Source organism: Budorcas taxicolor, chromosome 22 (genome assembly GCF_023091745.1).
Source record: "Budorcas taxicolor isolate Tak-1 chromosome 22, Takin1.1, whole genome shotgun sequence".
NCBI lineage: Eukaryota > Metazoa > Chordata > Mammalia > Artiodactyla > Bovidae > Budorcas > Budorcas taxicolor.
In genome coordinates this window covers 50,772,231-50,799,751 of record NC_068931.1, presented here as the reverse complement: position 1 = coordinate 50,799,751, position 27,521 = coordinate 50,772,231, and the positions used below count along the sequence as shown (strand labels likewise).

At 51.4% G+C, this 27,521-nt stretch overlaps 1 protein-coding gene across 1 annotated transcript in view; it reads right to left on the bottom strand.

The window, feature by feature from the left end:
- Positions 1 to 936: 936 nt before the first annotated feature.
- The window catches only part of MAPK4 (mitogen-activated protein kinase 4), a 61,078-nt gene continuing 34,493 nt past the window's right edge, over positions 937 to 27,521 (bottom strand). The window contains exons 2-5 of the mRNA XM_052660522.1: positions 11,018 to 11,162; positions 9,374 to 9,535; positions 5,314 to 5,515; positions 937 to 1,639 (exon numbers count right to left, since the gene is read on the bottom strand). Of these exons, the coding sequence (XP_052516482.1) occupies positions 937 to 1,639; positions 5,314 to 5,515; positions 9,374 to 9,535; positions 11,018 to 11,162 (1,212 nt within the window). The remainder of the gene's footprint in view (positions 1,640 to 5,313; positions 5,516 to 9,373; positions 9,536 to 11,017; positions 11,163 to 27,521) is intronic.

The window sequence follows — 27,521 nt, the reverse complement described above, 5'->3', positions numbered from 1 at the left end:
CATTCCCTGGGGAACAAGAGCTGTCACTGTGTCTGTGCGTGTGTCAGGAAAGTGCATAGGAAGTTCTGGAAAAGGTGTGTGCACAGGCCTGGGAGGATGGGTGATTTTACCCACAGATCCCAAACTGGTCTGATCTGAAGCCGAGAGTTCAGATCACACTGGGGTGAGGCAAATGGGAATATTCAGTACTTGAGGAGCCAGGGAAAAAAAATACGCTTATTGACAAGGGGAAAGAAGCTGGCTCAATGTCCAGTTTCAGAATTCACAGGACACGGCTCTGAGTAAAAGCACACAGAATGGGTAAGCTGGTAATGGACAGGGAAGAAACATCTTGAACCAAGTTTTCTGAGAAAAAGGCCAGAGTGACCCCAGCAGAGGAAGACATTGTTTAGTGGACAGATGGACAGACACTGGCCTGGGGGCCAGGAGACTGGGATTCAAGGCTTGCCCTGACACCGACTAGGCCCCAATCCTATTAGCAAGTCACTTGGCTTCTCTGGACTTCACTGTGTTTCTCATCTGTCAGCTGAGGCTGCTTGGACTAGAGAGTTCCAACCCTCTCTGCCAGGTTCCTCTCCAGACAGCCACCCAGGTGGGGCCTGTTGACTGCTAAGACCTTTCTGCCCTGCGCACCACCACTGATAAAAACACAAGGGCCTCCTCTTTGCTGGGAAAGTGATCAACCCCGCCCCCCCCAACAAAAAAAAACTAGACTCCTGTTCAAACACACTCCCAGAGGTTAAAGGCTAGTTATTAAGGCAGTTTAAGAAATGGACATTCCTCTCGCTCCTCGGATCCTTCCTGTTCCGCTAACCCCAGGGCAGCAGAGATGGGGTGGAAGGGCTGGTGGAGGTGCCAGGGGGGCGGTCCCCTCCGGCCAGGGCTGGCTTTCCCCGGATGGTTTCCGGGGGCACGGCCTGGAGCGACCCTCCACCCTCACCACCTTTCTTTGGAGAAGGCCTCGGTCTGCACGAGGTCGCCGGGGTGCTCGGAGATGCACGCGCCGTTGAGGTCGCCCAGTTTATTGTCCGGCAGGTCCTCGGGCTTGGTGCAGAGCTTCAGGGCGCGGGAGATGAACACGTCCAGGTCGAACTGCGGGCTGGCGCCCCCGTCGATGGGGGCCGGGCGGCCAGGTGGGGACAGGCGGCGTTCCGGGCCGTCGGGGGGCGGGCTGGCGCCGCGCTCGGGGCCGCCCTGCGTGCTCTTGACCCACTGCGCGATCTCCAGGAAGAGGCTGGCCGGCTCGTCGTCGCGCGGCCCGGGGTCCGCGGTCACCGCGGCCACCCCGGCGGCGGGGGGCGCGCCGGCGGCCTGCTTCCAGTGCGACAGGTCCAAGATGAGCTTGGGCTCCGAGTAGTGGTGCGGCTTGCTGTCGCGCCACAGCAGCTTGTCCAGGTAGGACGGCGAGCCCACCTTGTAGTCGCAGGAGCGCCCGTAGTCGGCCTCGAAGGCGCGCTCCATGGACGAGTGCGACTGCTCCAGGAAGCGCTCCGAGCTGCTCTGCGAGTCCTTGCGGGGGTCCACCTGCACATCCTCCACAAGCGGCGCCGACCCCGCGCGCGGGTCGCGCTGCCCCTCGCTCGCGTCCTGGCCCCGGTCGGGCCGCCACTCCAGGTCCGACGACAGGCTCACGGGGTACCTGCAGGGTAAGATGGGATGGCCGTTGGACACCCCCCTCTTCCCCGCCCCTCCAGCCGGGGTGGCTTTGCGGAGGGAGCCACCTCCTCATCACTGTCTGCCCCCCAGCAGCCAGGCTTTCCATTCCTTCCCAGCTCCCCACCCCTACCCGGCCCGGCAGCTCCTGCTGTCCCCCACCTCCAAGGTGGCAGGGACATGGGACAAAGGAACAGTAATGGTGAGCCCCCAGAGCGCAGGTGGAGGGACTGATTGTTTCCTCTTGTATTCAAGGGGCTTCCCTCAGAGCTCAGTTGGTAAAGAATCCGCCTGCAGGAGAGCCCAGTTCGATTCCTGGGTTGGGAAGATCCGCTGGAGAAGAGATAGGCTACCCACTCCAGTATTCTTGGGCTTCCCTTGTAGCTCAGCTGGTAAACAATCTGCCCTCAATGTGGGAGACCTAGGTGCGATCCTTGGGTTGGGAAGATCCCCTGGAGAAGGGAAAGGCTACCCATTTCAGTATTCTGGCCTGGAGAATTTCATGGAATATATGTATTCATTCATTGTGTGTGCGTGGTGAGTCACTTCATTCGTGTCCCACTGCTTGTGACCCTATGGACTGTAGCCCACCAGGCTCCTCTGTCCATGGGATTCTCCAGGCAAGAAGACTGGAGTGGGTTGCCATGCCCTCCTCCAGGGGCTCTTCTTGATCCAGGGATCAAACCTGCATTATCAGGCCCTTTACCACTGGGGCCTCTTTGGAAGCCAATTCATTCAATACCCTATAAATATTTCTTGAGCACCTCCCCTGTGCCAGGTGCTGTACTGGGCATTACCAGACACAGCAGGGAACAAAATCCTTGTCACCTTGGAATGCATTTTCTAGTGGATCCACCCATGTAGTGCTCCTCAAACTGTGATGTTCTCACAAATCACCTGGGGACCTTGTAGAACACAGATCTTGATCCAGTAGATGAGGTGGGATCTGAGAATCTGCGTGTCTAACAGGCTCCCAGGTGACGTGATGCTGCTGGTCCACGGCCCACACTTTGAGTAGCAGGGCTCAGATTAGAATCACTTGTGTGTGTGTGTGTGTCTGTGCATGTGTATGTGTGCACGCGTGTGTGTCGGGGGGGGGGGGGATTAAAAATAAAGTTCCATGCCTGCCCTGTACCTCCAATGATGATTCAGTATGTCTAGGGAAAGGCCCTGCAGCTTTGTGTTCGTCAGACCTCTCCCGGTGTTTCTAAGTTCCAACCAGAGCTAAGAACCCTGCCCTAGTGGTTCTGGTTGGAGGCTCTGCAGGACTTTGTGCAGATGTGAGCAGGTGGGGCATACCAAAAGATTATAGGCACCCTCAAGAGAGGCCAAGGATCCTTGGAATTCTGCCCTCTGTTGACTGTCCTGGGGCCTTGGAGAGCAGCTACCCAGTGAAGGGCAGGTGGGCAGGCCATCAGCTTGGGCTGAGCCCTCTCCATGTCAGGTGTTCTATGCGGAATTTAGGGGACGGGCAGGCAGGGAGCCTAGAGGAAGCCTCTTGGAAAAGGAGGCCGAGTTCTCACACAGGAAAAACCAAGGGCAGGCTGGTTTGGCTGTGTAACCGGGCAGGCAGGCAGCTGTGGTCCATGCCTTGTGGTTTGTGAAGCACAGGAAGGTACCAGTTCTGCCTGTTGATGCCATCAGGGCAGGAGTCACTCCTCGAGGTGAACACTGTCCCCTCCCATGACGGTTCTTGAAACGGCAGAGATTTCAGGAGGAAGAACTTGTGAAGAGCATCACTTTTGGACGCTCTGTTAGTTCTATTAGAAAGAAAGTTCTATTAGTTTGAGGTTTCAGAACTCCCTCAAACCAGGACCAGTATCTTAGTAAGGGTTAGGCTGGGACCCTGGTCAGAGTATGAGTGTGTGCAGAGGATTCAGAGCTTCAGTGAACCGTGAGTGCTCCAGCTGCGTAACTCTCTGAACTGTCTTGCCAGTTTCTACACTGGCTGGACTGGGCATAATTCAAAAAGGAAAAGCTCATATTCATCCCATTCTTCTGAAGCTCTGTGATAGCATTTAATAACACCCCAATGGGATGTCGTCCGCTTTTGGCTGCTACATTGCTAAGGGCCAAGTGTATTGGGTTGGCCAAAAAATTTGTTCGGGCTTGGAAATGGAAAGCCCTAACAAACTTTTCAGCCAACCCAATAAGTTGTCTGCAGTCTCCAGAGCAACCCCGTGGAGTATTATCACCTCCTCCATAGGTGAGGACACGAGCGTTCAGAAGTCAACAGCTTGCCCAAAGCAGCAGGGCCTGTGGGGAGGGGTTTGTCACCGCCTTCGTCATCCGCCTTCATCATGCAGGTGTGATGGGGAAAGTCAGAGCAGAGGCGCCCCAGGTTTAGAAGTGGTTAGAGTTGATGGGCAGGGGTCAAAGAAACCCTGCTATGGTTTTCCTGGCGCCAGCCTCAGGCCATAGCCGTGCTGAGCATGGATGAACCCTGCCACGCAATGCGCTGTGCCCTAGACCCTGTGGAGTGGAGGCGGTGGGGCTGCAGGGAGCACAGTCAAGGGCAGGCCTAGCATGGGAGCAGCAGAGAGGGTCTTCGTTAATCTCTGTTTGCTGGCAACACTTGATAACAACCATCGACAACAACCAGCCTGTCCTAAAATAGCAAGGTGGCCCTGACCCTCCATTGGAGCCTCCTTAATCTGAAACCCATCATCTGTCAAATGACCAAAAAGGAGACACTGCTCATCTGTCACTTCTGTAACCAGCTGTCACTTTCTCGCAGCAGCAGGGCTCCCACTTCAGCCCCCTCGGAGTCCTAGCTGCTAAGCCCTCGAGTTCTGTTTCTAAACGGAGCAGCCACCATCGCTTCCCTCCCAGAATTAGCAGGTGGTGATGCCTAAACGTTTAGCTGCCTAATCTAGAACATCAGAACGGGAAGGGCCCTGAGAGATCACTGTGTGCTTATGTGGAGTTTGTAAAACAAAAAACAAAAAAACAAAAAAACGTATCTCCTCCCCAGCTGTGACTCATTGGTAGTGACTTCTGGGCACACTGGGTTGAGAAGGATTCTGAGGCCCGGCCCAGCTTAGGAGAGAAGAGTTCTGCGAGTGTTAGCGGTGTCTGACATGAGACAGGGGACTGCCCCTCATGGCCAGGTGTTAGCCCTGTGACACGACACCAGTCTCTAACCTCTCTGAGCTGTGGCTTCCTCGTGTATCAGTGGGCACTAATGATAATGGTGCCTCCTTTACTGGCTTTGCAGGAGACGCAAAGGATGTGAAGAGCAGGAAGGTGGTGTGTGATGGTGAACTGCACCTTGTTTTCTTGCATTGCTGTGCTTTGCTTTTCTGGGGCAAATTCCCAGCCTGCAAGACGTGAGCTCCGGCCGTGGGTACGCATGAAATGCTTGCCCGACTCTGTGTTGAACCCAGGGTGTGCGGTGCACCTGGGGTGGGGAGAGAGGGTGGCGGTGGCTGGGTGGCACAAAGGCAGGCCCTGACCACACGTGCAGGACGCAGCTGTTCATCTACAGCGAGCATCTAGGGACAAGGAGAGAAGGGCGGGAAGCCGAGCTGGGGAAAGCGCCCCATGGACTTTAGAACTCGGGAGACAGAAGGAGAGGTCACGGAGGATCAGAGGCAGGTAGAAATGGGAGGATGAGGTCGTGGGCCCCAACCTCCAGGGCCGGGGCCCCTGGAGCCGCACCTGTCCCAGTTGGAGAGCTGGCTCTGGCTGGCAGCCATCAGCAGGATGTCGTCAATCTCATCCTCGATGCGGAAGGGGTGCTGTGAGGTGGGCTCGTCCTCCGGGCAAGAGTACGGGCTCATGTAGGGGTGCTGCAGCCCCATCTCGGCGGTCAGGCGATCCATGGGGTTAAAGGTCAGGATCTTCTCCAGAAAGTCGATGGCTGTGGGGAGCAGAGCAGGATGGGATGGTCATTGGTGCCCTTGGCACAGTGAGAATGAGACTCCTCAGCCTGGGGATGCCCCCGAGTGTCTATACTTTTCCATTTGTGAAAGGGCTTCTTACCCGTTCCCTTTCTCATGACCCTCACCACAGTCTAGGGATAAATTCAGAGCAGATGCTGCTTTCTGACTCCACAAAAGAATTAACGGAGGTCCCGAGGGCTTACCCTGGTAGCTGAGCTGGTAAAGAATCCACCTGTAGTGCAGGAGACCCTGGTTTGATCCCTGGGTTGGGAAGATCCCCTGGAGAAGGGATAGGCTACCCACTCCAGTATTCTGATCTGGAGAATTCCATGGGCTGTATAGTCCATGGGGTCGCAGAGGGTCGGGCATGACTGAGAGACTTTCACTTTCAGAGGGGTTACGGTCTTCCCAGGGGGTGCTTGTGGTAAAGAATCTGCCTGCCCATGCAGGGGATGCAAAAGATGTGGGCTCGATCCCTGGGTCAGGAAAATCCCCTGGAGCAGGAAATGGCAACCCACTCCAATATTCCTGCCTGGAAAATTCCATGGACAAGAGGAGCCTGGCGGGTTACAGTCCATGAGGTCGCAAAGAGTTGGACATGACTGAGTGCCCACATACATACAATACACACAGAGGGATTGCAGTGACTTGTAAGATAAGGTCACCGTTGGTTACTGGAGGTCAGGGCTAGAACTTTGCCTTTGGCTGGATTTCTGCAGAGACAAGGAATGGGGTGGAGGCACTTTATGTGGCAGCGACCCCAGGAAGCACTGGTGGGGGGTGGGGGCGAAGCCAGCCAAGGACGTGCCAGCGAGCAGTTCCTGCTGAAGGCACTTGGGGCTCCATTCCACTGGGTCCTCCAAGAGACAGCATGGGACGCGTCTCAGAGGTGGTCCCATCTGGAGAGGGGAAGCGGGGACATCTCCACCCCCACCGTCAGGTGTCGTGAGTTGAGTGCAGCTGTGGGGGGAGCTGGTGGAGGACCCTCCTCCTATAGGACTCAGCAGTAGAAAGCCTGAGTGAGAGCGGTCACCGTGGAGGAGGGCGGGGGGACAGAGCCTGCCAGCCCGGGGATCCTGGGTCCAGAGCTCTTTCTCCCACAAGTTGCCCCTGGAGGTTTGGCAGATCAAGGCCACCTTCTTCAAAACCTCCTGCACGTGTGCCTGCTCTCTTTCCCGCCTCTGGCTTCAGCTGGAAGTTGGTGCCCGGGGGAGCCTTGGAAGCTCTGATTGAAGATGGCAGAAGGCCCGTGTCGTGGGCAGAAGCCCCCCTCTGTCTGGACTTGAGTTGATCGGTGCCTACATCGCTAGCAGGTAGGCCATGGAGATTTTTAGGTCTATTGGCTACAGCACCGGCTTCCCCTTAACTCATAACCACCACCCTCACTCCCCAACTCTTTCTTCTTCTGCAAGTTCAACCTCCCACATGTTTTTGTGGGGTTTTTTGGTGCTTCTGATATACTGAGGCTTCTGTGCAATCATGTGACTTTTATGTGGCCCCACTGGATTCCCAGCTGGGCTTCTCAGACCCCCAGGGTTTCTGGAAGGATTCTCAGGGAGGGGTATCTCTGGTGATTGAGAGGCGGGGCGGGGACAGGGCCCCTCACCCGTGCTGCACCCAGAGCGCTCCTCTCCCTGTTTTGGGTAGAGGCTTCCTCATCGGCTCTGTCCCCCACAGTGTAGCTGCTTCTTGTCAGTGGAGCTCAGGACTGAACGCCCTGTGGGTGAGGTCTCGGGCCTGCTCCCCTGTCCTGCAGCCGTGCAGTGGTGGCTGCTTGGGGGACACAGTCCACCCAGACTGTGTCCTTTGTGCCTCCGAGGGGGATAGCTAGAGAGACAGCCTCTTCTCAGGCCTGCAGGCCCTCAGAGGGACAGCCCCAGGTGAGCTGAGGGACAGCAGCTGGCTCTTCGGGGCAGGCGGGTGTGACACCCTTTCCCTACTGAAGTTTCGTTTCAACCGTACCTCTCTCCCCTGAGGCCAGGCTGACTGGGGTCACTTTTCAAGCCCAGAGACGGATGAGAGAACTGTGGTTGAAGCCGGCACACTGGGAGGGTGAAGCCAGCCCGGCTTTCATGAACCTCTGTTTGGCTCCACGATCCAGTCCACATACGTCGCCTGGGCATTCAGGGCCTTGTGGCCTCTTGGCCTCGCTCACCCCTCCGGCTTCCCTTCAGACAATCAGATCCTGCTGATCCCAGCCCTCACCAGCTCTTCGGGTCGGCTCTCTGTCCCTCTCTGTGCCCAGTGGCTCTCGCTGACTCCTTAGGATGTGTTCCTTCATCTGCTCATCTCTGACAGGTGTCCGTCTTCCCGGGGAGACCACCTATCGTGTCTCTGGTTTCTCTGAGGCAGGCCCACAGTGTTCAGAGGGGCTGCTGTGTGTGTGGTGGTTTGGGAAGAGACATGGATGACTCATCCCTGATCCAGAATTCCTGAGAATTCTGAACCTCCTGTCACATGGCAGGATTTCTACAGAGGCCCGAGAATCAAAGAAAATGTGGACGGGCTGAGACTTAATTTGTGGGGAATCAAATTGCCTCTCTCCCTTGATGACGAGGAAGCGAAGACACTTTATTGATTGACAGGGGATCAGGGCCAAAGACACTGTTAGTCCAAGTTCTTGGTTTCTCGATGGGGAGGAGCGTGGCAGAGACAGTAGCTGGTACCCATGTCTGTTCTCTTCTTCCATAGTAATGGACGTGGACACACAGTGGCAGTGGGGTAAGTTTCCATTTCATAGCCTCACTGCAGTGAGGTGGGGCCAGGTGGCTTATGCTCTGGCCAACAGGACATGAATGGAGGTGAGGTGCCCAAATCCTGGCTCGTGACATTAAAGGCAAGGGGCTGCCCTCCTCCCCCACCTTCCTCCAAGGGGTGAGGGCAACACCCTCAGGTGGCAGAGGTATAAGACAGAAGGGGCTTGGACCCCTGGGTGACTGCAGACCAGGTCTACCTCAGTGGCCCTGGACTGTCCGCTCTAGATTCTTCTATGAGAGAAATACACTCTTTTTTTTCTTAAAGAAGAAATAAATGTTATTTAAGTTGTTGAGAATCTGGGTTTCTCCTACAATTGGCCAAACCTATATCCTGTCTGATATAGGAATTTCCTCAAGCAGAGGATGAGATGGTTAGATAGCATCACTGACTCACTGGACATGAATCTGAGTAAACCCTGGGGGAAAGTGGAGGACAGAGGAGCCTGGCGTTACTGCAGTCCAGGGGGTGGCAAAGAGTCAGACACAACTTAGCAACTGAAGAGCAACAAGGAAGCCTCTAGCAAGTATGAGACTGGTGATATTCTAACATCTCAGATAATGGAGAAACTATCCGATGTCACGGACTTTACAAACTCTATTTTATGAACTCGTCACAATGACCCTATGTGGCATGTATTATTATATCCGTTTTACAGTTAGGGAAACTGAGATGCAGAGAAGTTAAGAAGCTTGCGCAACGCCAAACAGCTAGTCACTGGTGGAACGGGGAGCTGAGCCTGGATCAGACTTCGAAGCTGATGAAACCGTACCATGCCTTCCAGAGGGGAAAAAGTAAAGGGAGGTGGAGGAGAGGGAGGGAGGCAAGTGAGAAAGAAGGAAAAGGAAGCAAAATCAGGGTTGAGTGTGGAGGACCAGCAGTGACTGCCTTGAGGGTGGCCTGACGGCTGAACTCGGTCTGGAAGGAGTGAGGGCAAAGACCCGCTGCCAGGGGGTCCCCCGTTTCTGTGTCTAGGGACTCTGGTCCTTTCGGAAAAGACTGCCTGCCCCCCGGGCCCCAGGGTGAAGCCAGGGCGCAGAGCGCAGCCTCCAGACGCCAGCCGGGCAGTCAGGTGGCGGTACCTTCACTGTTCACTTCCGGGAGCAGCTTGCGCAGCGGCCGCTTCACCTCCCAGGTACTGTTGACGAAGGAAGGCATCACCTTGAGCAGCTCGTCCTTGTCCTCCTCCCGGATCACGGGGACGGTCTCCAGGATGAGCTGCATCTGCTCCAGCTCATGAGCCCCTGGGGAGGCAAATGCCAGATGGTTACGCGTGCCACCCACCGGGCTGGTGGATGTGGAAACGCCAGCGCCTAGGAAAGTGGGAGCCCGGGGACTTCGGTTCATTCTGCTGCTAATTGCTGGGTGACTGTGGGCAAGTTGCTTGCCATCTCTGGGGCTTGGTCAAATGCAGAAAGAAGGGGTAGTCTCTGGGGCCCCATCCATTCTCGTAGCATTCTGTGCCTCTGGAATGGTCCAGCCTCATACAGCCTGAGTCAGCCCGTGCTAAAATGATGGGAGCAGCCCGAGCCGAGGCTTTCCAAGCGTTCCTTCCTATGCACCTCTGTGCATTTCCTTTACCAGGCTGGGGGAGGAAGAGATTTTAAGGCTAAAAATGAGTCTTACCTTTTGGGTTCCCATTAGGAGGGGAACAAAAAAATCAGGAATAGCAAATTAAGTTTGGGACATGTCATGAGTGTGCTGACTGGTGATCCTCCAGGCAGAGGGAAGAAGACAGGGCTGCCAGGTCTGTGGGACAGGGCGGAATGGCTCATTCAAGCACTCATTCACTCACTCATTCGTTCATTCAACAAAGATTTATGGAGTGTCCTCTCCCTGCCAAGGATCATGCTAGATGCTGGGAATGAATAGCATCTTCACCCATAAGAAGCTTCAGGCTTCTGGTTCTCGGAAACTCAAGTCCCCTTCCACACCCAGGCCATCGCTGATGCTGTTTCAGAGCTTTGATGCTGCTGGGATGGGTCAGGTCTGAATCTTTGCTGCCCTCTCTGGTGTCTGGGCCATCCTATTCCTTTTGTTTTCCCTTTTTGCATGAGTAGCCTTGCCATTCACCTCTACTGGGTTGAATCCAACCCAGCCTGGTCTTCCTTCCTGACTCATCCAGCTGCACAGAGCAACCCCCGCCATCACTGAGTCCCGTGGGGTCCCAGTCTTCCAGAAGCTGGAGGCCAAGGGCAGGGCTCTCCCGTGTCCCCCTGACGATGCCCTGTATGGCACTAAGCTCATGCGAATGCTGTGAATGCTGACCCAGAAAGTGCCGAAGCATCAGTGTCTGCTCTGAAGGAGTCACTTGGCTTCTCCCTGCAGTGGACTCAGGCAGGGTCAGTTCAGGGGCTCTGGGAGCCTGGTGGGGTCCCCTCTCTGAATGAGCACTCCCGATTGACCTCTCACAGTGGCAGGGAGAGGGGAGAAAGGAGCTGAAAAGGTAGGATGGGTGTTTTCATGGGTTAATCTCCAGGTGTTTGAAGAGACATGATTTCTTGATTTTTGGAAGTTTAGTGCTCAAGAAGTTTTTTTTCTTTTTTTTTTGCCTCTCCAGAATTTTGCCTGAAATAGTTGATAACTAGGTGCCTCCAAGTAGTGCTGTCAAAGTCAGAGGCAACCTCAAGGAGGAGGATAGCAGGTTTTGTGATTAGCGTGTTCCCCACCCCCCTTTTATTGAGCTGCAGCAGAGGGGCAGAAGGGTGGCCCAGGTAGCAGCTTACCAGCAAAGAGCATCCTGCCCGTGAGCATCTCAGCCAGGATACAGCCGGCAGCCCACATGTCGATGGCTTTGGTGTAGTTGTTAGGGGAGAGGAGTAGGCGTGGTGAGCGGTACCACTTCGTTACCAGCCCTTCTGACAGGTAACCCTGGAAGACAAAACCCCAGCTTCCAATGATCAGTCATTTATGGACACCCTCCCTCCCACAGAGCTTCCCTGGTGACTCAGCTGGTAAAGAATCACCTGTAGTGCAGGAGACCTGGGTTCGATCCCTGGGTTGGGAAGATTGCCTGGAGAAGGGAAAGGCTACCCACTCCAGTATTCTGGCCTGGAGAATTCCATGGACTGGTCCATGGGATCTCAAAGAGTCTGACATGACTGAGCATCACTCCCTCCCATACCTTTCTTCTTCTCCCTTTTCAGGGAGAAAAGACCTCTTTCACTCTCCATCCTTCCTATTGATCACCTGTTTAGAGGGGTTCAGGCAGGTTTGAGGGGCTCAAAGAGTTTGGTGGGGGAATCTTATGAGGCCCTGGAGTTCTGTTCTGTCGAATGGGATCCAGGTTGCCACTATTTAAGGAGCAACGCTTTCCTAGCCCATCTTGATGTAACAACACATAACACTCTACCCTCATCTAGTAAGAAGATGGATAAACAGGAGCCGTACTCGAGTTCATTATCACCATCAACAGAGTAATGATGAGAAACTGGAATTTCATTTATTCAGTGGGATGAATCTCAGAAATAGCTGGAAAATTGAAATCAAGCCAGTTGCTTTGGTGCTGATGATTAAATTATTTCTGCTACAATGCCAGACACCAGTCTTCTGCTGGGAATGGACGAAGCCAGCTTTATCATGGGTATGGGTGAAGGGCTTTGGGGAGCAGCCCTAAAAGGCAGACTGGACACAGCTTTGGTTGGCCCAGAGGGTTCTGGGAATTCTACAGAGTGTGGGGTGGGTGTTCTAGCTGATTTCAGCCACTGCTCAGTGTGTGGCCTGGGGTGGAAGCCCTTCCTATGGGAAATAATGACGTCATGGGTGCTTTAGGGAAATATAGCCAGGCCATGTGGAAATTGTTCTCTATGTAATTCAGAAAGCATGTGCAACAGTGAAATCTGCAAAATGTCTATTTGCGTTACCTGGAACAGTCTCTCTAAAGTGAAAAAAACAGACCTATTTGGTGGTTGAGTTCAGACAGCACCAGGGGTATCCAGTCAGGGAGTCTAGGGAACATTTTGTTATTTGCTGTTGTAATTTCCAATTTGGCATCTAGTTTTCCTTTTTTGCTGAAGTAGAAAGTATCACAGACCCAGGTTAAAACAGAGGAAAAGTTAGGAAGCGCAAGTCCCCAGGAGCTTTTAATCAGTTAATCTGAAATCTCTTCACTTGTTGAGCAAAGATTTATTGTGTTTAAAACCCGAGAGCCCTCCGTTATGGCCGTTTTCTCTCCTTGGTAACACATGTTTCTTCAGAGCGGGACCTCAAACTGGCGGAAGAAAGGAAGAAAAGACTAGAGCACCCCCATTCCCCAGCCTCAAGGCTCCCAAATGAGCTCTTCGTAATTTTTAAAACATGCCTGCTTTCTCTGTCCTTTGGGCCTTTGCGTGTGTACCTTCCAGGGATGGGTGTCTTCACACCCGCTGTCCTTCCTGGCTAACTTACTCAGGCCTGCTTCCTCTCAGAAGCTCCCCAGCTCCCTGGGGTGAAGTTGAATGCCCCCTCCCAGGAGCTCCACCATCCCTGTTTTGTCACTGTTTCTTTACTCCTCTGGGGCTTCCCTGGTGGCTCAGTGGTAAAAGACTGCCTGCAATTCAGGGGATGTGGGTTTGATTTCTGGTTAGGGAATATCCCTTGGAGGAGGAAGTAGCAACCCACTCCAGTATTCTTGCCTGGAAAATCCCATGGACAGGGGAGTCTGGGGGGGGGGAGGTGCTGCAGTCCCTGGGGTGGCAAAGAGTGGGACACAACTGAGCACTTTACTTCTCTGCAGTTCCCATCCCACCTGCCTCACCCATCCAACCCCCGGGACCACTGGACGATTCTCCCTTCATGGGCAGAGGCTGTATCTTGTTTCACAGCCGTTTCTGCCTTGCTCGTTTCTGTCCCAGGTCTGCCTCCTAGGAAATGTCCAGTGAACACTGTTGAGTGGATGGATGGATGAATGAGTAAGCAGAGTCTTGCATGGTCTGAGCCCTTTCAAAATGGGGCACCTACTGGAGGAACCGCTGATCCCTTTCTTTAACAGACCTGATTTTACAGGCAGATCCAGTTCCCACTTTCAGCAGTGGGTGAGGAGTTTACAAAAGTTGATGGCTTTTGGCTTACGCTTTGCCTTGTTCCAGAAAGGATTGGCAAGTGTAGTTTTTTTAAAAGCCAGGTTTATTGATGTATAATTTATAAACAGTAAAATTCACTTTTTAGTGTATAGTTCCATGAGTTTTGACAAAGTATAGAATTGTGTAACCACCGTCACAATCAAGATGTCTAACAATTCTATTATCTCACACAATTCCTTTCTGCCAGTTTCGGGTCACCCCCCAGCCCCAGTTCCTTAGAGAGCACTCTTTTCCATCCCATTAGTTTTGCCTTGTACAGAATGCATATAAATGGAGTCACAGTGTGTGGCCTTTTGAGTTGAAATTCCTTTGCTTAGCCTAATGCACCTGGACTCATCCCTGTGGTTATATGGAGAGTAGTTCGTGGGGAGTTTAAGTCTGAGTCTCAAAATAAAAGACAAGCCCAACTGCAGGTGTGCACATCTGGGCGGGTGGGTTATAAATAAAGAATGGCCCAATGTTATTCTCCAGCCAGAAGGTAAGAGTGTCAGAGGAAGGCTAAAGCAGAGTGCTCATTGGGGAAGCTACTGAGGGGCGTTTACTCTGATGTGTCGGTGAGCAGGCTGTTATGGAATTCCCTATAATTAACACCTGTCTATCCACAGATTCTGGGGCTGAAGTGGATGCAGGGGGACTTCCTTCTGAAGCACCTGCCCTGAACGTAAAAGATGTTTGCAGAGGCAAGGCTGCCCCTGATGTGTTTTAGGAGCCGTGGGACAGAGGTAAAGAATCTGCCTGCAATGCAGGACATGTGGGTTTGATTCCTGGGACAGGAAGATGCCCTGGAGAAGGGAATGGCTACCCACTCCAGCATTTCTGCCTAGGAAATCTCGTGGAGAGAGGAGTCTGGCGGGCTACCGTCCATGGGGTGGCAAAGAGCTGGACATGACTAAGCGACTAACTCACTTTCTTTTGGTGGCTTCTGCCAGGCTCTGGAGCAAAAGGAGCCGTGGGGAAGGAGGGATGGGAACAGAGGGGTGCGGGCACTTCTGGGTCAGGGCAGACCTGGGGGTGAGGTTGGGGAGGGAGAGAAGGGGGGTAGGACAGGGATTTCTGTGGAAGGTCCTGGGGAGGCCGGTGCCTGTGGTAGGGTTCCTGCAGACTCACTAGAGGGAGGGCCGTTCGTGGAGCCCTGGCAGTGGCTGCAGGAAGCCTGGAGAGGCTTGCAGCTCGGGTGCTCTCTGCGTAGCCGGGGGTTAACAGGTTCAGGAAGGCCCCTGGGCACCACGCTTCCCTGGAAGAGGGGAGGAATGCACACATGGATCCCGTCTGGTCTAGAAGAAACTGGGTCAAGGGAAAGAGTTGTCAGGCTACAGAGAAGTAAGAACTTTTGAGCTTGAGGGGGTCAACAGGGCTGTGGCACAGATGCTGTGATTTTGTGGAGGCGCAAGTTCTCAGAAGAGCTCCTGGCGGATGCGCTGTGGAAATCAAAGGCAAGTCACCCAAGGAATGGGAAAGACGGGGCGCTTAGAGCCTGGGGAACATTGCAGAGGGCATGAGAGCTGCCTGTGGACATACACAGGGCTGTCATACGGATGGGGAGTTAAGCTTGTTCTCTGAGGCTCTAGGGACAGACGGGAGCCATGGCATGAGGCAGAAAATCCAGGCAGTATAATAATAGCTCACGCTTACTGAGATAGTCGAACTGCTCTCATGCTTCCTAGGGATTAACTCTTTTAATCCCTGTGACAACCCCATGAGTTAGGGACTCTTATGAGAGTCATTTGACAGGGAGGAATCGGAGGCACAGAGAGGGTAAGCAACCTATCCATGGTCATCCAGGCTGCAAGCAGCACAGCTGGGATGCAACGCCAGTTTGGGACGATGTAGTCCCTGTGATCCCAATAGATGGCTGAACTGCCTTTCGAAGAAAGAGAGCCCTCGAATCCACCAGGCTGTCCCAGGATGGGGCTGGGCTCCTAGGCAGACAGGGATGGACAAGCTCATGGGAGATGAGCCAGCAGCAACCTGCGGGCCGCAGATCCTCAGACTCTGGCTCACATTTGAATTCTTGGGGACCTGGGCTGAACGTGCAGATTTCATTTCATCAGGCCAACAAAGTGGTACTGATGCTGCAGGTTGGAGGACCGCATTTGGACCAGCAAAACCCTGGATGATCTTTAATATCCTGCCCTGCCCAAGGGATTAGTGCCTTGCTCACAGGCCAGGCAGATTTCTCTAACTGAGCAGCACACTGACCTGTAATAGGGGTTAATTCTTTGTGTTACCAGCACTCATCAAAAGATCATTTAGGAAAACACCACCTTCTCAGAGGCCCAGTTGAAGCAGAAACACACGGCCTCCCTCTCCATAGCCTCCTTCCTCCAAAGGTATAATTCTTATTTGTGCCAATATCCATATCAGGCATGTTAGAGGCCTTTTAAAACAGAAAGAACACCACAGTGGGATCGCCTTTCTTCTTGCTGACTCCAAACTCACTCTGTTAAAACTCATTTCCATTAAGATATGCAGCAGGGACTCTCTCAAGCTGAGGGAAGGAACGCACAGTCTTACAAGCCCAGTGTACAACACAATCATTGGCACGTCACTGGGTACGTTCTGTTTACAGCTTCCCTGGTGGTCCAGCGGTGGAGAATCTGCCTGCTAATGCAGGAGACGTGGGTTCCACCTCTGGATTTGGAAGATCCCCTGGAGAAGGAAGTGGCAGCCCACTCCAGTGTTCTTGCCTGGAAAATTCCATGGACAGAGAAGCCTGGTGGGCTACAGCCCATGGGGTTGCAAACAGCTGGACACCACTGAGCGGCTGAGCATGCATGCACATTCTGTTTATGCAGCTGAAATACACACAGTGAACAGTGTGGTTAAATCAGCTGCCCTGAGTTTTCATTAACTTCTCAAGTGAAAGCGTTAGTCGCTCAGTCGTGTCCGACTCTTTGTGACCCCATGGACTGTAGCCCGCCAGGCTCCTCTGTCCATGGGATTCTTCAGGCAAGAATATTGGAGTGGGTAAGCCATCACTTTCTGCAGGGGATCTTTCCAACCCAGGGATTGAACCTGTGTCTCCTGCATTGCGGGCAGATTCTTTACCGTCCAAGCCATCATTAACCTCTAAAGTGGATGCCCCTTAAGTGCTGATCTGATGCCCTCCTTTCTCAGGGCTGCCCCCTCCCCACTCCCTGCTTTGGATCCTCTCCAGTGAAATTCATCTCTCCCCCGGTTTCCATGGAAATAACCAAAGGCCCAGTTAAGTTCCTATAGGCCTGCAGCCCCCATGTGGTCCCTTCCTTTTACACACACACAAAAAATCAGAATTGCTTTAAAAAATGACTTATTTTTGCGTGGTAAAATACACATAAAATTCACCGTTTTAACTGTTTTTAAGCACAAAATTCAGAGTATTAAGTACATTCATATTGTTGTCCCAGCATCACCACCATGTGCAAAACCAAGTCATGCATATTAAACAACAGCTCTCCATACTCCAGCCCCCAAAGCCCCCATTGACCAGCACTCTTTCTGGCACTATTGAATGTGACTATTCATATAAGCGGGATCATACAGTATCTGTCTGTCTGTGACTGGCTTCTTTCACTCAGCATAATGTACTTCTCCCTGCTTGAAACAGCAGGAAGGTGGGAGCAATGGAGCTGAGCTTCTTTTTAAAAACCACTTTCTCAAAATGTGGTTGTCTTCTCACTCAACTAGAGCTCGCGTCACAGATAAAAGCTTTGCATGTTATCCCTCTGGGATCCTAATCATCAGCTCTGAGTTCTGTTACAGTGCAAGACATGACAAAATGTTTCGTTTGTTTCGATCGCCAGTTCTAATACTGCCATCCTTGCCAGGACCAGGGCTGGACTGGGTGGACGAAGGCTTGGTGCAGCTGCTCCAGCCTCAGTTTCCCCATTTGCTTGTGCTGCTGGCCTCCAGGATTTCCTCTGTGGGGCACTAGAATCCTAGAAATCTGCACTGCAGTCACTAGCAATCTCTAAGTGAGGGGACCCTGCAGGGCCAAAGTGATTAATTTTTAATGGGCTGGACTGTGAGCAAATGGCCCCTTTTAGGAAGATGCATTAACCAGGAGGCCATAATTAGACACTTGTCTCTTGCTGACTTTCAAGGGGGAGATCTGGCAGCAGTCTGGAGCAGTGGCTCTCAAACCTGATACACATTAGAAGCATTGGGCAACTTAAGACAAATCCCGATGCTTAGGCCACCAACCATGCTGATGACATTAGAGTCTCTGGCGGAGCACCCAGGCATCAGTCATTTTTAAAACTCTCCAGGTGACCCCAGTGTGCAGCCATATTTGAGAACCAGCATCCTAGGGATCCCTGGCTCATTGGCTTTGGAAAGGTAAGCAGTATTTTCACGGTTCCCCAATTAGCACAGGCTTCTATTTCTGGCTCTACTCGAGATGAATTCCTGAGTGGCCACAGCAGTCTTCTCCAGACAGCTGACCCACAGGAAAGAAAATTTTACTGGAAAATAACCAATAATAACTACATCTGCCATTTATTGAGAACTTAGCATGTGCTCGGCACTGTGCCAAGTGCTGCTTTATTATCAGTGCATTTAATCATCAAAATGACCCTATGAAGACAGCACAGAGAAGGAAATAGCTTGACCAAGGCCAAATTAGGTCCGAACTGGCAATGCTGAGATTCTATCCTGGCAGGGAGCAAAACAAAATCCTTGTAGACATGCATTTGGTAGGAAAGACAGCTGAGGGAGTGTAAGGAATAAAAAAGCAGAGTGAGGAGATACAGTGAGGGACGGGGTGGGTGGTCTAGGAAGGCCTCTGTGACCAGGGGACAAGTGAACAGGGATCAGAGTGAATCAAGGAGTGGCCCCAAGGCCTCCCTTTCTGTCTCCCCATCCTGTCCCCAAACAGAAACACTCTCACCTTCACCCTCCCACCCAGCAAGCCCTCTTCTCAGGCCCTCGTTAACCCCAGGTGTAAACCACTGACAACAGGTTAGGAGGAGAAGGGAACGAATGTTTGCTGAGGCCCCGTTGGGCACAAGGGAGTTTGGCAGTATTAACTCAGCTGACCTCCTGACAACCCTGGAAGGTATTTACTTTTTTCATTTTTTCTCTGGGGAAATTCTTGCAGGTCCCTCCCCTCTGCTTGGCTTAGCTGGTAAGCCTTTGTGATCCTGGACCTCTTTATCTCCAGATCACAACTCCATGGAAGGGAAGGCCCTGAAGGCTGTTTTTTCTAGGGTAGATGCTCACTTTCAACGCGATGACTGAAAATCTAAGCCAAAGGAATGATTGATACGCCTGTGGTAGAATTTCAGACACTGATCACCAGTCAAGGGGAGATTATTTTGAAGTTTGTGGGCCATGTTTGAATTGCTGGACAAAGGTAGCTGCCACGTTCAAGTCCAGCCCCCTGAAATCTAGGGGCTCCCTCAGATGGGAGGTGTGGCTGTGGATTTCTGTTTGATGTGACCTTGATGCTGGGAGCTGGGCCCTTGGGGGCCAACCTAGAGGTCAGATTCAGGGCTTTAGTGCAGTCCCTTCTAATTCACTCTCAAAAAAGAAAGAGAATATTCACCCCCCAAAGCACTACTGAGTGATGCAGACAATAATCATGTTTGCCAGGAGCTGACCACGTCCTAGGTCCTAGGTCCCACCTGAGCGCTGCGTCCTTTCATTTGATTATCAGTTTCATAATGGGGGGGCTTCCCAGGTGGTGTTAGTTGACAGGCGCCCCTGCCTGCCAACGCAGGAGACATGAGAGACGCGGTTTCATCCCCGGGCCGGGAAGATCCCCCAGAGGAGGAAATGGCACCCTACTCCAGTATTCTTGCCTGGAAAATCCCCATGGACAGAGGAGCCTGGCGGGCTACTGTCCATAGGGTCACACAGAGTCGGAGATGACCGAAGCAGCTTAGCACACACGTATACTCACAAGGTGGGTGTTGTTACTGTTCCTGATGGGAGGGGGTGGGAAGCTGGGGCAGAAGGTCGGTGACACAGGGCCAGGGTCACCAAGTCCCCCAGGGGACAGTTCAGTCTCCGAAGTCCCTCTCCTGCTCCCAGCCTCACCCCTGAAACCTCATTTCTGCTCACTCATCCCCTCATGGAAGGTTAAAATTCCCCCTTGTTCATCTTGCGGGGAAAGCATACTCAGAAGAATGAAAGGCACTTCGTTGGGCAACTCCCCTTCTCTGAAGGCTCTGGGGTGTAAACCACCACCTTTATTGCAGGTAACAAAGATGGAGTCAACCAGCTAAGAAAAGGAAGAGAGAGCCCTCGTGGTCTTGCTTGTTTCCATCCAGGATCAGGTGGAACTTAGAAGGCAGATTTGAGAGCATCTAGGTGGCTTCATTTCACAGATGACAGTGGGAGGGGTCAGGCCTTGGGCTGCAGGTGTTAGAAATCCTTCTCTCCTGGGTCCTGAGAAGGGGAGGAGTCGGGGGGAGGAGGTGGTGGTGGTCATTCAGGGCTCCTGATGCAGGAAGGCCCCTGACCAGGGGAAGGAAGCCTGTGTGTCAGAAGGAAGTCGCTGCTGGTAGAAGTTGGCAGAAGGAGCCAGGAATGCCCCACGACTGCTGAATTTGACTGCCTGCCTGTCCTGGTGAGTCTCACCCACAGTTGCTGCTTGTAGTAAAGGCAGTATTTCCCCAGATGGGTCCACATCCCAGAGAGGCTACTAGGGGCAGGTAAGGCGTGTGGACAAACACCCTGGGACAGGTTGGCAGCGGCTAGGAAGTTTTTTTTACCGTCTCAGGGGCTAAGGATGCAGTCTTTGGCACTTCTCTTTGTCCACGTAACCACTGCTCTTTTCTAGGTGCATCTTAGGGACCAATCATTCGCAGGATGTGCTGTGGGAAGTCCCAGGTAAGGTCCTTGTTAATGCGTTTACCTGGGAGAGGAAACACACTGGCCCATCTGCTGTCTTCTAGGGTTGCCGTGGCCGCTGCTGAGTGTGCTGTGTGTGGATGGAAACGCACTTCCTCCCCCGCTTATCTCTGAGCCTCTGAGGGCCGGGGCCATTGGACTTGCTGAGCCAAGGCAAGGGGGCTGCCTGTTACAAAAGCCAGCAGAGGTGTGGGGAGTGCAGGCACTGAGCCAGCCCACTGCCCAGGGCACGCACAGCCTGCAGGGTGGAGGGGAGGTCGCAGACTCCAGCTCTTCTCCGCTGTTGCTTCTGGCAGGGTCTGAATGCAGGCTCAGTAACCCTGCCCAACCCTGACCTCGAGAAGGGTCTTCTCTCCTTGCCGACCAGGCAACCAGCTGGCTCATGTTATCCATCAGGGGCCACATCCTCTCTGCGGAAACCCTTCTCTTCCTACAAAAGCTGCAGGTCCCCGGCATGGGCCTTCTTTAGAAGTGTCACAACGCTGAGAGGCTGCCCGGGTCACCTGCGCCAGGGAACACCGGTCCCATTTCAGACAGGTATTTTGACAGCATTGCTTCAGTGTTTCTGGTGGTGCTGGTCCTGGGCGTGATGCTCTAAGTTAGGGGACTATCCTCAAGGAGCTTACAGCCCAATTCTAGACAGCGAGTTTGCTGGCTTAACCGCAAAGACAGTCATTTAAACCAGCAACAAGTCAACGCTGGGTGGGAGGGAGAGGGGAGGAGGCAGTCACCGAGTGAAGAATGGAGCAGAAAGGGGGCAGGTGGATCCATGCTCGGGGGTTGGTCCTTAGAAATTATGAACACAAAACTGGGTATGGAAGTGAATATTTTTGAATCAGAAAAGTGCAGCAAATTAACAATTCTGAAAAGCTGGCAAATAGCACAAACATCACAACTTTCATAAAAATAACATTTTTACTAATTAGCTGCTTGGCAAACTGCAGGTAGCAAACACGTGAATGGATTTCATAATCTCTGATCTTGTCTATGACAGTTTTGTAATATTTTTTACAGGCAGAATTTAAAGCTAATTCAGTGTTTGAAAGATAATTGAAAAGATAACTCAGTCTTTCCTCTAATACAGTCGATTCTTTAGTTGGGTTGATAGTCTAGAAGTTTCTTTTACCTTCAAAATTAGTTATCAGCAATGTCATATAAATTTTCAAGATTATTGTCAAATTTGGGAAAAACCTTACTTAGATATTCTTTTGCTTATGAGCTGTAAGATTTGGGGGGCATTTCCAGTTTTCTTACATGGTGACTAAACATCTATTCTTCGAATCCATGACGCTCGTCAACCCAGCTGTCCGTGATGTCCTACTGTTGTCATGTACTATGAGCTATAGGGTGGGCCCTGCTGTGCATGAGTTGATTTGGTGAGCCACAGAGGTATTCCTAGAAGTTATTCCTGCACCAAGATGCTGGCACTCACTTAACTCTATGTAGAAGTAGCTGCAAACCATGTAAACATATCCACAGTTAAAACCCTGGACACTGAAAGTTAAGTAAGTGTCCCTGGTTGGTGACACACATCAATTGGCCGAGAGGCTGACCAAGAAGCTTCACATTTGGGACCCTCCTAGACCTTGCCCCAGAGAAGGCAATGGCACCCCACTCCAGTACTCTTGCCTGACAAATTCCATGGACAGAGGAGCCTGGTAGGCTGCAGTCCATGGGGTCCCTAGGAGTCGGACACGACTGAGCGACTTCACTTTCACTTTTCACTTTCATGCATTGGAGAAGGAAATGGCAACCCACTCCAGTGTACTTGCCTGGAGAATCCCAGGGACGGGGAGCCTCGTGGGCTGCCGTCTATGGAGTCGCACAGAGGCGGACACGACTGAAGCGACTTGGCAGCAGCAGACCTTGCCCCAAGGTACTCGTCTTTTGGCTGGTTGTGGTCTATATCTGAAGTTTATTGGATTAGCTTTAAAAAGTCCTATTTTAAGTATAGGGCTTTCCCGAGTTTTGTGAATTGTTCAAGCGAGGGGGTATGGGAGTCCTCAAATTTGTAGCTAGTTGGTTATTTTTGCAAGTGGCCTGGGAAACCTTGAGTTTGTGGTTGAAGTGTAGGTAGTTCTGAGGGGGGAATGCCCTTAACCTGTGAGGTTTGTTCTAACTCCGGGTACAAACTGAATCACCAAGTTACCACATATGGTTTGATTGCTATATATATAATGCTATAATTAATATAGCAATTATATAATTGCTGTATATAATATATATACCATATGTATATATAATTATATATAATATAATGGTATATTATTTAAGATTATGTTTTCTGACTTCCCTGGTGGCTCAGACGATAAAGCCATCTGCCTACAATGCAGGAGACCCGGGTTCAATCCCTGGGTCGGGAAGGTCACTTGGAGAAGGAAATGGCAACCTGCTCCAGTATTCTTGCCTGGAAAATCCAATGGGTGGAGGAATTTGGTAGGCTACAGTCCATGGCGTTGCAAAGAGTCGGACATGACTGAGCGACTTCACTTTCTGCTTTCAGCCAGTGTATAGAAATGAAGTTGAATTTTATATATTGATTTTATATTCAGTAACACTACTAAAGTCTTTTTATTAAATCTATTAATTTGGCTGTAGATTGAGGCTTTATTTACACAGTCAAATCATCTGTGAATAATAACAGTTTTGCCTTATTTTGCTTGCCAGGACTAGTGCAATGAGGAGAAGTAAGTGACAACCTTAGCATGTTCCTACCTTTTAAAAAAGGTTTTTTAACATTTCATTGTTAAATAAAACATTGTTGAGATTTTTGGTAGAAACTATTTTTCAGTGAAGGAAATAATTTTCTTCCTAGTTAGTATGAATTTTTATCATTCACAGATACTGTATCTTTTAGAATGTTTCTCGTATCTGTAGAAATGATCACGTGATCTTTTTTTAGTCTCTTAATTTGTTTCTGACTTTGGTAGCAAGGTTTAAATGTAGCAGGGTATTTCCTCTTTTTACTTTCTCTGTAAGAGTTTGATAAAACTTATGTTATTTGAAAGTTTGCCTGTAAACTATAAGGCCTGAGGTTTTTGTTGTGAGCTTTTTAACTCCTGATTTAGTTTCTTTAATGGTTATTGCATTGTCGAGGTGTTCTTTTTGAGTCAAATTTTTATGAAATTATATTTTTCTAAGAACTTATTCACTTCATATTACTATTTAATAAGTATATGTATTTAATAAATGAACATTTATGGGCATAGGGTTCATAGTATACTCTTAATTTAGAATCTGTGGTTATATTCTTTGCTATTTAGGGCTGTTGGGATGGTCTGACCCTGGAGGCCACTGGCCACTCTGTGGAAGGCTGACACTGAAACTTGCCAACTTGTTGCCCAATTTGATTTTATTTCCTGTTGATCTGAGATGTGCCACCCACAGGGGTGTCTGTGGGCAAGGCCCAGGAATGTAACCTAGGCCCTGACTAGGTTTCTGCCTTCAGGAGAATGAAACCATGATCAGCTGTCATTTTGATTCCCAGAGGGAAAGAGCATTATTGTCCTTTAAGGAGCTCTTGCTGTGGTTTAGCACTTTGTTGTGGTCTTGCTGTGGTTAGCACTTTTCAGGGTGACAGAGGAATATGGACGAGCTCCTGTAACTAAGTTAATTGGCCCGGACAAGCCCATCCCACAAAGCAGCTCTGAGAAACTGCTCACTGGGCAGGGCCCATGAACGCTGTGCCTGTGGGCTGTCTGCCAATAGGGGGCCTCCCGTCGAGGAGTTAGGACCCAGACTCATCTGGAAACCTCCAAGCTACTCGGGGGCCCTTGAGAACTCTCTAGATGGCTGAGTTATGCTCTGTACTTGCTGGGCCCAAGACCCAGAGGTGACCAACGTTGTCCTGTTTCCTTCTGTTCCCCTCTGTGGATGAAATGGCAGCCTACCAACCTCCTTTCTCCTCCGCATTTAGAGATTTTGGTGCACAGTTAGAACCCTCAGAGGCTGTGGACCTGATCCTTTGACTCCTCTCTAAAAGGGATGATGTAGGTCATTTCAACCAAGCCTCTCATTTTGCAGAAGGGGAACTCCTAACCATCACCATCATCTGTGCCTATAACCCGCACGATCATGAAGCACTTACTAGATGCCTGCCAAGCGTTGCATCAATACTTTACGTGTGGAACTTCAACGAATACCTCACCACAGTCATGTTGCATCACCAGCGTAGCAACTATCTACTGAGCTGTTATGTTTCAGCTCTGAGTCCTGGGGCAGAGCAGCGAACAAGGCAGAGAAGTTCCCACCTCTGCGGTCCACTTGCTGCGCCCGTAGGGGAGGTGTTTTTATTCCTATTTTATAAATAAGTAAACTATGGCTTGGGCTTCCCTGGTGGCTCAGGGGTAAAGAATCCACCTGTGATGAAGAAGATACAGGAGATCTGGGTTTGATCCCTGGGTCGGGAAGATCCCCTGGAAGAGGGCATGGTAATCCACTCGAGTATACTTGCCTGGGGAATCCCATGGACAGAGAAGCCTGGCAGGGACTACAGTCCATAGGGTCGCAAAGAGTCAGACAGGACTAAAGCGTCTAAACATGCACAAAGTAAGGCTTTGATAAAGACACGGTGACCCAGCTAGTTAAGTGCTGAAGCTGTGAATGAGCCCTGTCTGGTTTTGAACAGCTTCGCGATGCTCTACATCAGCAATTCTCAAACTGAAGCAGGTATCAGAATCACCTGGAGGGCTTGTTAAACTCAGAGTCCTGGCTCCACCCTCAGAGTTTCAGAGTCAGTGAGTCTGCAGCAGGGCCAGAGGATGTGCCTGTCTAAAAAGTTCCCAGGTGATGCTGACACTATTGGTCTGGGGGCCAGCCTTTGAGAACCACTGTTCTGTATACAGAACCAGAACTCTTGAGTTTCTCGTTGGTTCTTCCACACCCCACTTCTTCTCACCACACCTCTCTTCCAAGCATGTGCCAGGGCTCCACGCCAGGCTGATTGCCTACACGTTCCCAGGACCTCAGCCTCATTGCGGCCAGCCAGTGCTGCCGTCACTGTCTGTGTCTATGTGGATAATCACCCCAATTAAACATGTTCTCGGTTACACTCCATGTAAACAAGTTACACTGGGAAAAGGGGCTGTTCCTGCCCCTGACTTCCTAGGCTGCGTTACGGGCAACACACAGCTCACGGCAGCTGATGCTGGCTGCTCTGGCCCTCGGCCAAATGGGGAGGAGGGTCCCTGGACCCAGAAGAGACCACAGATTGGAACCTCATAGTCTTTCCCAGGGTGTACGGCTAGGCCACTTGAGATGCCTGTTCTCTTGCACGCCCTGCTCGGCCAGTCCCTGCTTCATGCGCATGACCGTCTGGTCCTCTTAATTATAAGGCTTAATAATCGCCCTCGGTAACTGACCAGCCCACCTGACATCACTTCCCCCTATAAATGGTAGCCTCCTTCTCCCTGGAGTAGTCACGACGGCTACCATGCCCTGCTCCTCACACGGTGCTGTGTTGCTCCGGGACCCTTTGCCTCTGACTTGTAAGATCCGCGGTCTCTGTCTCTGTCACTGTCTCTGGGCTCCTTCTTTGGTCTTGAGACCGGGCAACTACAAGGCCTGCAGGCCCACATGGTACAGCCCAACATACAATGAGTGCAGGAAGCCACAGTATAACCCAACATGCTGCTCTCTCGGACCTGCAGTTTCTGCAGGATGACTGTTGCTGCTCTCCCAGGGAAGCCCACAATGGCCCCGCACAGACTTTGAGGTCGGACTGTGGGGTTCAACGCCAGGGCGCGCTGTCTCATGCTATCCTCTTGACTCAAGTACCCAAGCCTCGTCCCACCGCAAGGCCAGGACTTCATGGTCTGTTCTCGCCACACTGCTCCGCTCGTGGGGTCCCCCAGGCCAGGAAGAGAGTTATAGAGGCCCTTAGGGCTGATCTAGCCTGGTGCTCCTTTCCTGTAGGTAATTCAACTAAAATCTACAGAAACTATAAATGTAGGAAGCCTGTTGTAGGGTGAATTGTTTTCTCCAAGATTTGCATCTTGAAGTCCCAACCTCCAGCACCTCAAAGGTGACCTTATTTGGAAATCAGGTCACTGCGGATTAACTAGTTAAGGTGACATCATTACGGGGTCTTAATCCAATATAGGAATATAGGTCTTCCCTGGTGGTTCAGACAGTCAAGAATGTGCCTGCAATGCAGGAGACCTGGGTTTGATCCCTGGATCAGGAAGATCCCCTGGAGAAGGTAATGGCAACCCACTCCAGTATTCTTTCATGGAGAATTCCATGAACAGAGCCTGGCAGGCTACAGTCTATGGGATTGCACAGAGTCAGACATGACTGAGAGACTACCACTTTCAGTAATCCAATACAGCCAGTCTTTCTACAAAGGGGAAATCTGGACATGCATGCATGCAGGGAGAAGATAAAGGCAGATGTCGGGGTGATGCTCCCACAAGCCAAGGAATGCCAGAGATCGCCAGCAACTAGAGGAGGGGCAGAGGGCAGATTCTCCTTCACAGCGCTAGGAGAACCAAACCAAAGCTCCTTGATCTTGGACTTCCAGCCTCCAGGACTGTGAGACATTAGATTTCTGTCGTTCAAACTTGTGATGCTTCATTGCAGCAGGCCTAGCAAACTAATACAGTGTCTAGTGAAGTTGCTCAGTCATGTCTGACTGTGATCCCGCAGACTGTAGCCTACCAGGCTCCTCCATCCATGGAATTTTCCAGGCAAGAGTACTGGACTGGGTTGCCATTTCCTTCCCCAGGGGATCTTCCCAACCCGGGGATCGAACCCAGGTCTCCCGCATTGCAGGCAGACGCTTTACCATCTGAGCTACCAAGGAAGCCCAATACACTGTCCAACAAGGGTCTAATTTTCTTCCCACAATGATGACTTCAATTTTTTTTTTTTGCTTGTTGTTTTTAATAGCAAAAGTAAAATTCCTTACAAATCCTCCTCGGTGTTTCTGCCCTGCTGGGGCCCTGACTCTTGCACTGAAGTATCTTTGGGCTTTCTTAGCAGGAGGACCTGACTCCTCATCCAGGGCAGCCCGCACTGCCCCTCCAGACAAAGATTTCTGCAATGCTGGGTATCTGTGTTGAGAATGTGAGCCTGGGTTCAAATCTCAGGCCAGTGATGTACTTGCTGGTGATTCGCAGTAACTTTCTTAACCTCTCTGAGCTACAGATTCCTCATCTGCAAGACAGAGCTCACACTTGACCAGGTTGCTGTCAGGGCTCAACAGGAACACTGCAGAAGCTCCTCAGCTTTCCCTCTGTCAGTCTCCGTGGTGAGAGAGACTTTAAAGGGTCTTTTTCTCTTGTGTTGTCTTCATACTCTGTCAGCGTGCTTGGGTTCTTCCTGCCCTTCCCCTAGT